Here is a 13581-nt window from a genome sequence, read left to right as displayed (position 1 = left end):
GTCGTAACAAAATGTGGAAAAAGTGAAGGGGTCTGAAATCTTTCCGAATGCACTGTAATGGTCTTCAATTGATTATGCAATCTTAAAGCACATGCACTGCACAAATAAACCTTCCTTTGACAAAAGACTAACTTTGTCATTTATAATTTTAAAAAGACAAACAGTTTGTTCAACAATGCATAACAAAAAAGTAATTGAGGGAAACCATTTTAAATCACAGAAATTTTATTTTCAAAAGAATTCCACATCCTCAGATAAAGAGTTGGAAAATAAAGAGAAACTGGGTGGATGAGAGGCCAGGGGGATTTAGTAATACAGCTTCTGCAGAGGGGGCAGTGCTGGCAGGTTATAATACAGAAGGATCAGAAAAGCCACTACAGCACTGGGGAGGAGAACGACAGATCTGCTTTAGTCAAAAATCCAGAGCAATAGCATATCTTGAATCATTACATTTTCTTCCGGTTCATTAGCGTTTTGGCCAGCAGACAGTTTGACAAAAAACAAAACAAATGGATAAACCATGGCACCGAAAAAGCATGAAAAAAGGAAATAAAAAGCACAAATCTATTGGAGGAAAGGGCAGTAGAAGAGCAGCCATCTTGTGAGAAGAGCTGGTACCTCATCGATGGGGAATTCAAGAGACATCTGAAACAGAGGGATTGAATAATGGATGAAAACAGCATGAAGACAGAAATGAGATGACAAGATAATGCATTAGAACTCTGAACAGAGAAATCTATTTTATGTGGCTGTAGGGATTGCTTTGTTTACTCTTCAGAAGCAAAATTGTGTACGGGTAGAAAGTGAAGACTGAAACTCTGATACTTACAACTAGCAGGCCTTGCGCCGTATCTTCGCATGATCTGGTCTTGTGTGAATTTCACAAAAGATTCGTATTGTTCTGTAACAGAGGATCAAAATGGCTGTTGGATTAGTACAAAATTGTGAAGGTGCAGATTCAAGTACCAGATATGTATCAACACATACTGGTGTCCTTTCTACATGTGATGCAAAAAAATATATATTTGGTGCTTCTTTCTTCACTAAACGGTTGATCATTCCAGTCAGAGCAAATTTATATTCTATAAACATTAGCAGTCTTGGCTAGTAGTGTCTAGTCTATAAATCCATATCTGCCAAGAGCAGCCCTTAATTAAACAAAAACAAAATCAGCAGGACATTAGATAAAAGGCATTAAATGTGTTCTGGGGGAGCAGCAAATAGGCCTCTCCTATTGCACACAGGGTGCCATAACATTTAAGATTTTTCGTAAGACAGAAGGAACAAACTAAAGCCATTTTCACACTATCGTGCTGACCCGAACCACTGTGCTAGCTGACATTTTTAGCATGGTTCCAGCATCTACAGTTGATGCGTAACCATGCCAGCTCAGCTTGTTTGGCTCAGTAATGTGAAAAGCCCTTTTGACTGAGGTTTAAGGATGGTGATATGCAATGTGCTATCTGTACCTGCAAGTTTTGTGTTGAGGATCTGTTCATACTCCTCCCGGATCTTCTCCTCGTGGTCTTTGAGCAAGCGCTCACACAGGTAGCTCACCTGCCTCAGTGTGAACGACGGCTGGTCCTTCCTCGAGGCACCTGGGACACAGTGAGATTTTAAATAGGCTGACATTGCCCAGGTCAGAGTTCACAATGTCCTCTCTAGGAATAGATGTCTGCGCAACAATTTCTTGCTTGCCGTTTGTCGCCTTCGACTCAGCAGCAGCCTAGAGCAGTGGTTCCCAACCAGTGTGCTGCGTGCCTTGAACTCAGGTGTTTAGCCATGGGTGGGCATAGGCCCACCCACTGGGGAGCCAGGACCTGCCAATCAAATTGAGTTTCTACCCACAAGAGGGCTTTATTTGACAGAAATACTCCCCAGTTTCAGCTTTCCGGGTGGCTGGTCTCAAACATGAAAATGGCACATAGTTGCATCTGTATCTTGTTTTAAGTCTAGTGCGCTCAGGCTGTTACATTTGTATCACTTGAGGGGCACGCGTCACGAGCAAAGGAATTTGTATCATTTTACGTAGTCTGTGAAAACCATTAGCTCAGGCAAGTCTGATTAGGCCTTTTTTTTTTATATACATGGCTCTGGGTTAGCTATACCAGAGCCTCTGCTATAGAAACAAACTGAACATGACTTTGTGTCTGTGGTTGCACCTTCACAATGTAGAAAACATCTTGACTGTACCCCAAAAAAAACATTATAGTAAAAAAAAACATACCAGAGCTTAATTTCCTTATTTCTTGCGAAGATTCTTGGGACGCTCCTAAGGGGTACAAACAACTTAACCATCATGAGTAAGGAACTATCAAAACTATGAAAATATTTAAAATACACCCTATTTAATCTATTAAAAAAAACATTTGTCACAGAAAATAGATGGTTTGCAGAATGAATCAGATGGGAGGTCATTACCACTAAATGAATATGGACATTTTAGGTGTGCCGCAGAATTTAATATTCCATCGTGTGCCACGGTTCATAAAAGGTTGGGAACCAGTAGCCTAGAGGGTCACATGGCACTAACGAGGCCCCGTTGCCAAAGTCTCCTGACCTTGGAGCTGGATCCAGGGGAATGCTGAATGATTCATACCCTGGGCTTTTAAGTGTACTATGACCCATTCTGAATTTCTGACCAAAGCTTTCTAAAGCTAAATTCCAGGCAATAGTCTCCGAACTAGGAGAGAAAACTATAATTACTAGAACGGAGTGGCAGATATTCGCATTCAAGTCAATGGTCTCCCGAGTGACGCAGCGATCTAAGGAGGAGTCACTAGAGATCCTGGTTCGATCCCGGGCTCTATCACAACTGGCCATGATCGGAAGTCCCATAGAGCGGCGCACAATTGGCCCAGCGTCGTTCAAGTTAGGGGAGGGTTTGCCCGGGGTAGGCAGTCACCGTAAATAAGAATTTGTTCTTAACCGACTTACCTAGTTAAAGTAAAGTAATTGTCTATGTGTTGAGACATCAAAAAGAAGAGGGCACTGACTAGCTATACTTGAGCCAATGGGATCTATAAAAACGTATACCGACTCCAAGCATCATTATGTAACGTCTGTGGCTGAAATGTTTGGGGTTTGTATTACCGCTGCGTGCTCACACTGAACACCACCAGTGGTGATGGGGTTTGGCAGGGGACTCCCGTGTTGCCCCCCTGTGTGTGTGTGTCCCTCTCTCGCATGGTCTCACCTGGCGGGGAGCTGGGGGCAGTGAGGGAGGAACTGGGGGCATCGGTGGAGCTACAGGCAACCTCACTCTGGTTGAAGGCCCCCTCCAGCTGCCGTCGCCGCTGGTAGCGGCTGTACTCCTGACGGATGTTCTGGAAGATCTGCTCTGTAGAGGGGACAGAACACAGGGGACACGGTCATAAACAGGGCCAGGAACAACCAGCACTCAGAGGACAAATAAAGCCTAGAGCACCAATATGAAGATRGTACCCGTCTAGTTGATTTTAGAAGACAAATAGCCACAGCCTGCCTTGAATACCCAAACATAAAAAGGTGACCGGTTTCTTTTTAGATGGTCTCTGATCATCGCAAACCAGCCATGTCAGATAGCTAAGAACATAGGCATTTTCAGAAGCTGAATGTGTTCCAAAATTGCATGTTGTTGATCACTACAAGCTAGTCATGCTATAAGCCTAGTAGGTGTAGTGTTCAATGATAGAATATTTTCCTCAAGCCTCAATGAAGGCCCACAGCTATGCACACAACCTGTGAGCTGCAGTGTTCAGCTGATGTGGTTTTCAAAAAAATAAAAAATAAAAATAAAAATACACACTAACATGAAGGAGCGCTTTAAAAGCTGGGCGAGACTAACGTCAGCGACAAACACGCACCAGCTGTGTCAACCCCCCACAGCACACTTGCGTGCACACACATACACTTCCTCAAAAAGAAACCACCCCTTCTGAGATCCCGTGAATGGTGAGAAGGGGCGAAGGAGTTTGTTTCACTTCTTCCTTCAAATCTTTCAGGAATTGTGATTCATCCATAGCTGACTAGGAGACAGTCAGGCTTAACAGGTCTTCATGGCTTAGTTGGCCTCTCACAGACAAGACAAAAATGGTAGATTGGTTGTCTTGTACCAGCATGTCTGGCAATAACACAGCAAGAAAACTACCTGAATAGCAGAGTGATTTATTTAGATAGATCTGGGTGACATCTGACTGCAATGCAGAGGGCAGGAAGGAGTGTGAAACAGGGCACCGGTCTGACATGCTACAGCCTCCTTCCCAGAGAAACTGGGTTGGGTTTCATCCTCCAAGGTCTTTGATCACTGCAGAGCTGGGCTTCAGCCAGGCTGCATCCCTAATGGCACCCTATTCTCCATGTAGAGCCCTGGTCAAAGGTAGGGCACTAGGCTTTAAAAAGGGATTAGGGTGCTATTTGGGGTGAGGTAATCTAACGTAGCAGGCGTAAAAGACAAAACACCAGAGCGGAGTTCCCACATCCGGTTCTCAACGGAAAAGGAAGCTAGGTTGAATTAGCATTCGCTTTGAAAACCGGATGCATCCGGTTTTTGGCAACACCGCTAAGCCTTGGGACGAGCCTAGAGATCTGTGGGCAGAGCTAGGCCCTACATGTGCTCAGGCAGTGGTGGTACCCATTCTTCTTAGCCTAAGCAGTGGGAGAGCACCTAAAGCCTTTTGACTTCAGTTCAGGGCCAATTCCAATATTCAGCAAACAACCCTGGAGGGAAGTAGCTAGCCCCTAATTGGTGAAGACTTTTCTTGGCAAGGAGTCCATATCCCACTGGAAACCTTTTCGAAATCAGATTCACTAAGATCTGGCACCTTACTTGCAAGGTTTTTGACTAGGCATGTTCAATAAAAGCATTAGCAAACATACAAAGACAAGTAAACCCATCAACCTGGTACTAAACTGAAATTTCACAGATTGGGTGTAAAGTAAAAAAATATATATTGGGGAAAAGTGTTGATAGCCAGAGTGTGAAAGGAGGACTTATCCTTATTCTGCCTCAAAGGGCAAAGGGCCTGTGTGCACCACTCTAGGGAGGCCTGCCTCGTTTATCTTGGGTTGAGAAAGCAACAGCCATATCAAGGTAAGAGCAAACATGAGGTGTGGGGGCGGCAGGTAACATATTGGTTAGAGCGTTGGGCCAGTAACCGAAAGGTTGCTAGATCAAATCCCCGAGCTGACAAGATGTTGTTCTGCCCCTGAACAAGGCAGTTAGACTGCCTAGGAACAGTGGGTTTTGTAAATAGGAATTTGTTCTTAACTGACTTGCCAAGTTAAATAAAGGTTAAATAAAATAAAAAAACACGCATGTCTCCATGAGCTGTTCTGCGGGGGAAGCCAGCCTAGATGGGCACGTTCTCAATTCATTTTTCCTCACCTCCTCAAAATGCATCATAAGCAGTAGTCAGTGGGGAGGGACATATCGAATGTGTCCAATGCACTCTGTAGAGGCAACAAGAGAACTGAATCAAGGCAAGATTCATTGAAAACTAGCCATTTTCAGATGTCATTTTGAGAGTGAGATTGCCAGTCACATGGCTAGCTCTGTATTATCAAGCTAGAAGCTTCAAATTAGCAGAGTACATGATAAAAGCAGCAGAGGGGTTGATGAGCTGAAGCCTTCCTGTGTTAATGCAGCTCTAATCTGACAGGCTTTGTTTATTTAGCCATTGCTAAACTTTCATAACTTAAAAGCTGTACTTATCCCAGAGACAGGAGTATATGAAGGGGGCTAGACTAGACCTGGATGACTTCCCCCTTGAAAAGTTCAGTTGAGGCGTGACTCAAAATGTTTCACGATGCTGCATGAACGGACTAGTTGAAAGGCCACTGTCAGATTGTCTGCCAATGCTACCCCAAACAGATTGGTGCAATGAGCGTCGCATTGTTTATCTAAATAGCTTACCTACAATGAGGCTTAAGCCCAAGTCATAAGTCACTCCCTAACATTAAGTAGTCAAAAGGTTTGATTCTTTATGTCGGTGCCATGACAGCAAAAGTCACCGGAATCTCAATCTCCATTCCTGTAGGCTACATTGAGACACTCCATTTGATACATGGGTGAAAGTATATTTCAGTTCCTCCCCGTACGGGACTTCCTTTTAGTGCACAAAATTAAAATCATTGAATTAATATTGGGATTCTATGTAACTAACCGATCTCTGTGGGCCTCGATGTAAAGATTCATCATTTAGCTTTTGAGATGTATGACCTGTTATTGTAGCATAAACAACATGTTGTGATATTTTCATCTGATTGTCAAACAAACCACTTCAAAAAGGGCTCCTTTACTAGGCTACCCACACACACACATTCATCTACTTGCAACATATTTCCAACATCCAAACAGTGGTGAATGGAAATAGACATGTTAGGCAAAACACAGAGTGTAATGACATTTTGTCGATTGTCATTAGGCCAGAATTCATGCATCCACTGCTGTCCGAGCGTAAGCCATTCATCTCTGCCGTGGCAAAATGTCACTGTTCTCATCGAACCACATTGAATTTGAGCGTAGGCTATACCACCTATTTTAATAAAGTACATTTTCTCATTGTTCATGCCTCTGACATGCAGGTGGCTAATGTTAAATAATGGTGTAATAGCCTTGTTTTTATGACATTGTTTTAATTATTGTAATAGGCGATGTTTTACCAGTATGGCGTAYCGCCACTATTTATTTGGCTGGGATGCCATACTGGACCTCCTTAATTTCTCCACCTGATTTGATCAAACGCATTAAGTTGACAAGAGACATCCTTTTCCGAATCAGGGCACATCTGGACTTGGGTGTCTGTRCTGAATGATCTCAGAGCTCCAGGGTAACCTTTTGAGTGACAAGTGAAATCCCTCTCCTGCTGCCAGTCACTGCCAGCCAGGCCAGCACTGCCAACCACCAGAATACCAATCTTAGGGTGTTGCCTAGCAACAATGACCCTGTCACGGCCAGGCCAAAGCAATCAATCACAGAGACTTCCTGCGAGAGGGAAAAGCCTCAGCTAAAAGGATTAGGGAGTACAAACAAAAACAGTGTATAAGGAAAGAGATTGGCCAGATAAGTTGGACGTGGGGGACAACGGTTGACGGTGAAAAAATAAATAAAAAAAGTCTGACTCATTTCACCCTCCATTGCTGAAGTATAGTGAGGGGACTTACGGACTGCAAAGCCGCCAGGAAGCAGGCTGTATTGTGGGTCAGGCCAAGTTGATGTAGCAAAGACCCTGTTAAAGTATAGAGACATCATTGGTTGCTACTAGAGCATGGCTATGGGTGGGAACTGGCCACAGGGCTTACTAACTGCCGGGAAGTTGGGGTATAATGAATTGAAGGAAAATTCTGGCGACGAGTACTAGACTAGACTAGCTAGGCTCACGCTGTGCTGAACATTAGCACAGAGAAGTAGGTCAGGTTGCAGTATTCTTCAAAACACAAACCAGCTTCAGTTATTGCACAAGGTAAGAACCTGGAAAGTATTCTTAAGAATTCTGCACATATATTTAAATCCAACATACCCCAACTCAGTGACCCACTGAAGACAGCAGTCCGTCATGACAATACAGCACACGTACCACAAGTAGGGATGTGAACGTGTTCTAGAATATTCTAGCCTATTCATTGATGATAGGCCCTACTTTACTGAAGTTGCGAGCCATTGCAAGAGAAGAAATGCAAGACAGAGTTCCATTGCGAGATGCAGCTTTTGATTGCCAATAGATGGGCCTAGTGCAAGGTTCTGTCCGCCTGCCTGGTGGTCGACCTACCTATACTGTGTCCCTCGCTAGGAAAGGTGTGTGTGTGTGCTCGCAGAAGTACGGCAACTAGATCAGTCTCCTCCGTTCCAAAAATACTGAATCTTAGGAGTCGACTCCAAATCTTGATACTCAGAAATGGGAGTCAACTTATTGGACGGTGTCGTGACGTTGGTATTAATGTGATAATTGTTATTTGTTGAATAATTAACTGTTTATAATTAAGTGATTAAATGAATCAGGTAACCATTAACTTCTCTAGGGTAGGGGCGCAGCATTCGGAATTTTGGATGAAAAGCATGCCCAAATTAAACTGCCAGCTACTCATCCCCAGAAGATAAGATATGCATATTATTAGTAGATTTGGATAGAAAACACTGAAGTTTCTAAAACTGTTTGAATCATGTCTGTGAGTATAACAGAACTTATTTAGCAGGCGAAACCCCGAGGACAAACCATTGATTTAATTTTAATTTTTTTTGAGGTCACTTTTTTTCAATGGATTTTCATTGGGAATCCAGATTTCTAAGGCACCTGCTTGCAGTTCCTACCGCTTCCACTGGATGTCGACAGTCTATAGAAATTGGTTGAGTTTTTTTTCCTTTGTGTAATGAAGAAGTACGGCCATCTTGAACGAGGGTCACTTGAAGTGTCCTTCCTGTTAGAGGTACGTGACCAGAAAGCTAGCTACAGTTTGTTTTAATCCTGTATTGAACACAGATCATCCCGTCTTCAATTTTATCGATTATTTATGTTAAAAAATACCTAAAGTTGTATTACAAAAGTAGTTTGAAATGTTTTGGCAAAGTTTACAGGTAACCTTGAGATATTTTGATGTCACGTTTCACAAGTTGGAACCGGTGTTTTTCTGGATCAAACGCGCCAAATAAAATTGACATTTTGGATATACACTGCTCAAAAAAATAAAGGGAACACTAAACAACACAATGTAACTCCAAGTCAATCACACTTCTGTGAAATCAAACTGTCCACATAGGAAGCAACACTGATTGACAATAAATTTCACATGCTGTTGTGCAAATGGAATAGACAAAAGGTGGAAATTATAGGCAATTAGCAAGACAGGACGTATTGACCGAAACAAACCGATTTGAAGACACCAATCAATGACCACATTGCGCACCAATGGTAGGAGCGGTCTATCGGTGATTGAYTGTATTTTGGCCCAATGACCACTGATCATCTTGAAATCTAGCATGGAAGATAGCCAATGAGCTTAGGTAAACGGCAATATGTAATGGTTATACGTTCGAAGACCAGCATTTGTCGTAAACTCTGGCGTAAAAGAGGTTCATTCTCCACTGCAAATCCTACTTGATGGAGCCACGAGTTACGCATAGCAGTACATAGTGAAGAGCATTTTCAGCAATTTTATATATTTAAATTATGGCGAATAAATCAGGAAAAGCTAAAACAAAGTCTAGATATACAGATGTAACCCAAATTATAGAAGAAATTGATAGAGAAAGCGAAACCAAGTTGCTTCAGGAAGATTAATCTTTCAGCGAGGCAAGTTTTGACTCCCAGGCGGAAGACATGTTTCTGTACGGAGAGGATGCCATGCTGGACTGGTAAAATATTCTCATGCTAATGTCATTGTTTGAAATTAATAAAATATTAAATCATTTGAGAATTATAATTTTTTTTCCTTATTTTATTTGCAATATCTAATCAATATCAATAATGAAATGTGTACGGTACACATTGGCTATACATTGTGTGTGTGTGTGTCTGATATATATATATATATATAAATAATCATGGAGTGGAACAGCACTTCACCATAGTGATTATGTTCCCTGTACTCTATATAATACATCTGTTTATTTTACGTGTTGATACAGGGCTCATACGTGAAAGTATTCTTACTGAAACAATTTTTCCCCCCACAGTGGCAGTGGTTCTGATTATGCGCCACCAATGTCTAGGTGTCCATCCCCCTCTGAAGCTTGTTCATCCAGCCGGACCCCTGCTGTCTCTGGCCCCACACCTACCCTGCCATCTAGAGGTTTGAAGTCAGTGACAAAGAAGCGGAGGTGGGGAGGAGAGAAACCTGCAGACAGAGGGCCAGAGGGTCGTTGGCACTCTGTGTTGTAAGATGATGTGGAACCACTTCCACCAGTTTTTAGACTAAAAAGGCAGCCAGGACCTCAACTAGACATGACCGCAAAGTACAGCCCCCTTCAACTTTTTCAACTGTTTTTCACCTCATCAGTTGTTGATTCCCTGGTGGCGAACACCAATAAGTATGGTGCTAAGMAGCAGCCAGGAAAGAAAGAGGCATGGAAGCCCATTTCCATGTCAGACCTTTTCTGCTTTCTTTCACTGGTCATTTACATGGGGCTGGTGAAGTTGAAAACTCTGACTACTGGAAAACGTCAGCTCTCTATCAACTGCCTTTCCCCACCACTGTCATGTCTTCTAAAAGGTTTGACTATCTCACGGGCGCTTCACATCAGTGACCCAGAAGTTGATGGGAAAAATGACAAGAAGAGGCACAGCAAGGTTTGATAGGCTCTGCAAAATCAAACCTCTACCCCAGCATCATTGAGGCCTGCAAGACCTATTTTCAGCCTGCCCAGAACCTGTCCATCGATGAGAAGATGGTAGCCTCTAAGGCCAGAATCAGCCTCAAACAATACATGCGTAACAATCCAACCAAATGGGGTTACAAACTGTTTGTTTTGGCTGATTCTGTGTGTGCCTACACTTCTACTTTTGTTTATGAGGGGGAAAACAGTTTTGCTACCGGTAATGGACTGAGTTATGATTTTATGGAGATATTGAATTTTCAACTGCTGGGGAAGGGCTACAAACTGTTTGTGGACAACTTCTACACAAGCCCTACCCTGTTTACAGAGCTGAGGAAGTAGAATGTGTGGGCTTGTGGCACCATTTGGACCAACAGAGTGGGCTTTCCAAAAACAAAGGTGAACGACATGCCTAAGCGGGCTGAGCGGGGTACCATGCGATGGATTCGTGAAGATGGCCTGCTGTTTGTAAAGTGGATGGATACCAGAGAGGTGGTCATGTGTAGAGGTCGACCGATTAAATCGGAATGGCCGATTAATTAGGGCCGATTTCAAGTTTTCAAAATAAAAAACGGAAATCTGTAATTTGACGCCAATTTTTTATATTTTTATATCCCTTTATTTAACTAGGCAAGTCAGTTAAGAACACATTCTTATTTTCAATGACAGCCTAGGAACGGTGGGTTAACTGCCTTGTTCAGGGGCAGAACGACAGATTTTTTTTCATCTTGTCAGCTCAGGGATTCACTCTTACGGTTAACTAGTCCAACGCTCTAACCACCTGCCTCACGAGGAGCCCGCCTGTTACGCGAATGCAGTAAGAAGCCAAGCTAAGTTGCTAGCTAGCATTAAACTTATCTTATAAAAAACAATCACTAGTTATAACTACACATGGTTGATGATATTACTAGTTTATCTAGCGTGTCCTGCGTTGCATATAATCGATGCAGTGCGCATTCGCGAAAAAGGACTGGCGTTGCTCCAACGTGTACCTAACCATAAACATCAATGCCTTTCTTAAAATCACACAGAAGTATATATTTTTAAACCTGCATATTTAGCTAAAAGAAATCCAGGTTAGCAGGCAATATTAACCAGGTGAAATTGTGTCACTTCTCTTGCGTTCATTGCACGCAGAGTCAGGGATTATGCAACAGTTTGGGCCGCCTGGCTCATTGCGAACATTTGCCAGAATTTTACGTAATTATGACATAACATTGAAGGTTGTGCAATGTAACAGAAATATTTAGACTGATGATGCCACCCGTTAGATAAAATACGGAACGATTCAGTATTTCACTGAAAGAATAAATGTTTTGTTTTCGATATGATAGTTTCCGGATTCGACCATATTAATGACCTAAGGCTCATATTTCTGTGTGTTATTATATTATAATTAAGTCTATGATTTGATCGAGCAGTCTGACTGAGCAATGGTGGGCACCAGCAGGCTCGTAAGCATTCATTCAAACAGCACTTTCGTGCGTTTTGCCAGCAGCTCTGCTGTTTATGAATTCAAGCCTATCAACTCCCGAGATTAGGCTKGTGTAACCGATGTGAAATGGCTAGATAGTTAGCGGGGTGCGCGCTAATAGCGTTTCAAACGTCACTCGCTCTGAGACTTGGAGTAGAACAGGTGGTGCAGGTGACCGGCATTATCCCTGACAGAAACTCATTCTTCAATCTCAGGTGCCTCTTCAACATTATGTATTCTCAGGTTACCCAACGTTGACCTTGTCGTTACATCTAAACGCTGACAAAGCCTTTGACCAAGTTGAGTGGTCCTATTTGTGGTTCTACAGAAATGTAATATTGGAGACACGTTCATAAAAATAAAATAAATAAATGGAGCCAGCTTCTATATAGGAACCCCATGTGCAAGAATAATCAACAAACCAATCAGTCGCCCTGATTTAACCTTTAGAGGGACAAGACAAGGTTGTGCGCTGTTGCCTCTGCTTTTTGCTATAGCCATTGAACCCTGCTCAAGAGGTCAGATCTCACACAACAAAACAAGGCTATAATACTAAAGACGTTGTAAATAAGATTCCTCTATATGCAGATGACATTCTCTATGTAACAGAACCACAATCCAGTATTTGTTATTTTTTATTTGATTAACCTGTTTGGTACCGTCTCGTGACATAGAACCAATTGGAACAAGAGCAAACTAATGCCCAGTCAGTTGCAAAACCCCTCTTGGTTAGAACATCTTCCATTTAAGTGCGCTCTTCAGAAATGTTTTCCTATCTAGTAATAGTAGTTACCAAACAACGCTCTTTTGTATTTAACTTCTTATGGCTGAAGGGGCAGTATTGAGTAGCTTGGATGAAAGGTGCCCATATCAAACGGCCTGCTCCTCAGTCATAGTTGCTAATATTTGCATATTATTATTATTAGTATTGGATAGAAAACACTCAAGTTTCTAAAACTGTTTGAATTATGTCTGTGAGATTAACAGAACTCATATTGGCAGGCAAAATCCTGAGTTGAAATCAAAACAGGAAGTCAGAAAGCTGAGCTTGTATGTATTCAGAGTCCCTAATGAAATCACCTTGAAATATGATTGTGCACTGCATAGGGGTTCCATTAGATGTCAATCATCAATAGAAATTATAATGAGACTTCTATGATGTTGTGGGAGAGAATGATAGCAGAATCAATCAGGTGTCCATCAAGCATCAATTTTCTGATCATGCTTTTTCCTCGTGGTAGTCACTTGCGTTCCATTGCTCACGAAGACAAGAAAGAATACTCCGGTTGGAACTTTATTGAAGCTATATGTTAAAAACATCCTAATGATTGATTCTGTACTTAGTTTGAAATGTTTCTTCGACCGGTAATATCACTTTGAAGTTTTTGTCCGATATAACGCTGACCAGAATTAGCGTTTGGATATGTAAACCAGACGCGCTAACAAAAGAAGGTATTTGGACATAAATAACAGATTTTTTCGAACAAAACAAACATTTGTGGACCTGGGATTCCTGGTGTGCTTTCTGATGTAGATCAAAGGTAAGGGAATATTTATCATATATTTTCTTGTTTATGTTGACGCCATCTTTGCGGCTGTGGTGTTTTACTTTTGAGCGCCGTCTCAGATTATAGCGTGGGTTTCTTTTTCCGTAAACTTTTTTTGTAATCTGACACAGCGGTTGCATTAAGGAGAGGTATATCTATAATTCCACGTGTATTATCATCTATATTTATGAGTATTTCTGTTGAAACGATGTGGCTATGCAAAGTCACTTGATGTTTTTGCCACTAGTGAATCTAGTCGCCTCAATGTAAAC

The 13581-nt window shown here is 42.1% G+C and overlaps 1 protein-coding gene across 2 annotated transcripts in view; it reads right to left on the bottom strand.

The window, feature by feature from the left end:
- Positions 1-207: 207 nt before the first annotated feature.
- Positions 208-13581, bottom strand: part of LOC111958928 (akirin-1) — a 24443-nt gene continuing 11069 nt past the window's right edge. The window contains exons 2-6 of one of the 2 annotated variants that reach the window (XM_023980303.2): positions 3197-3340; positions 2228-2272; positions 1470-1598; positions 830-901; positions 208-645 (exon numbers count right to left, since the gene is read on the bottom strand). In XM_023980303.2, the coding sequence (XP_023836071.1) occupies positions 635-645; positions 830-901; positions 1470-1598; positions 2228-2272; positions 3197-3340 (401 nt within the window). In that variant the 3' untranslated portion in view covers positions 208-634. The remainder of the gene's footprint in view (positions 646-829; positions 902-1469; positions 1599-2227; positions 2273-3196; positions 3341-13581) is intronic. The other variant, XM_023980304.2, reaches the window with a different exon arrangement.

The sequence above is a fragment of the Salvelinus sp. IW2-2015 genome, linkage group LG35, assembly GCF_002910315.2.
Source record: "Salvelinus sp. IW2-2015 linkage group LG35, ASM291031v2, whole genome shotgun sequence".
NCBI classification, from domain to species: domain Eukaryota; kingdom Metazoa; phylum Chordata; class Actinopteri; order Salmoniformes; family Salmonidae; genus Salvelinus; species Salvelinus sp. IW2-2015.
This window is presented reverse-complemented; position numbering and strand designations above follow the sequence as displayed.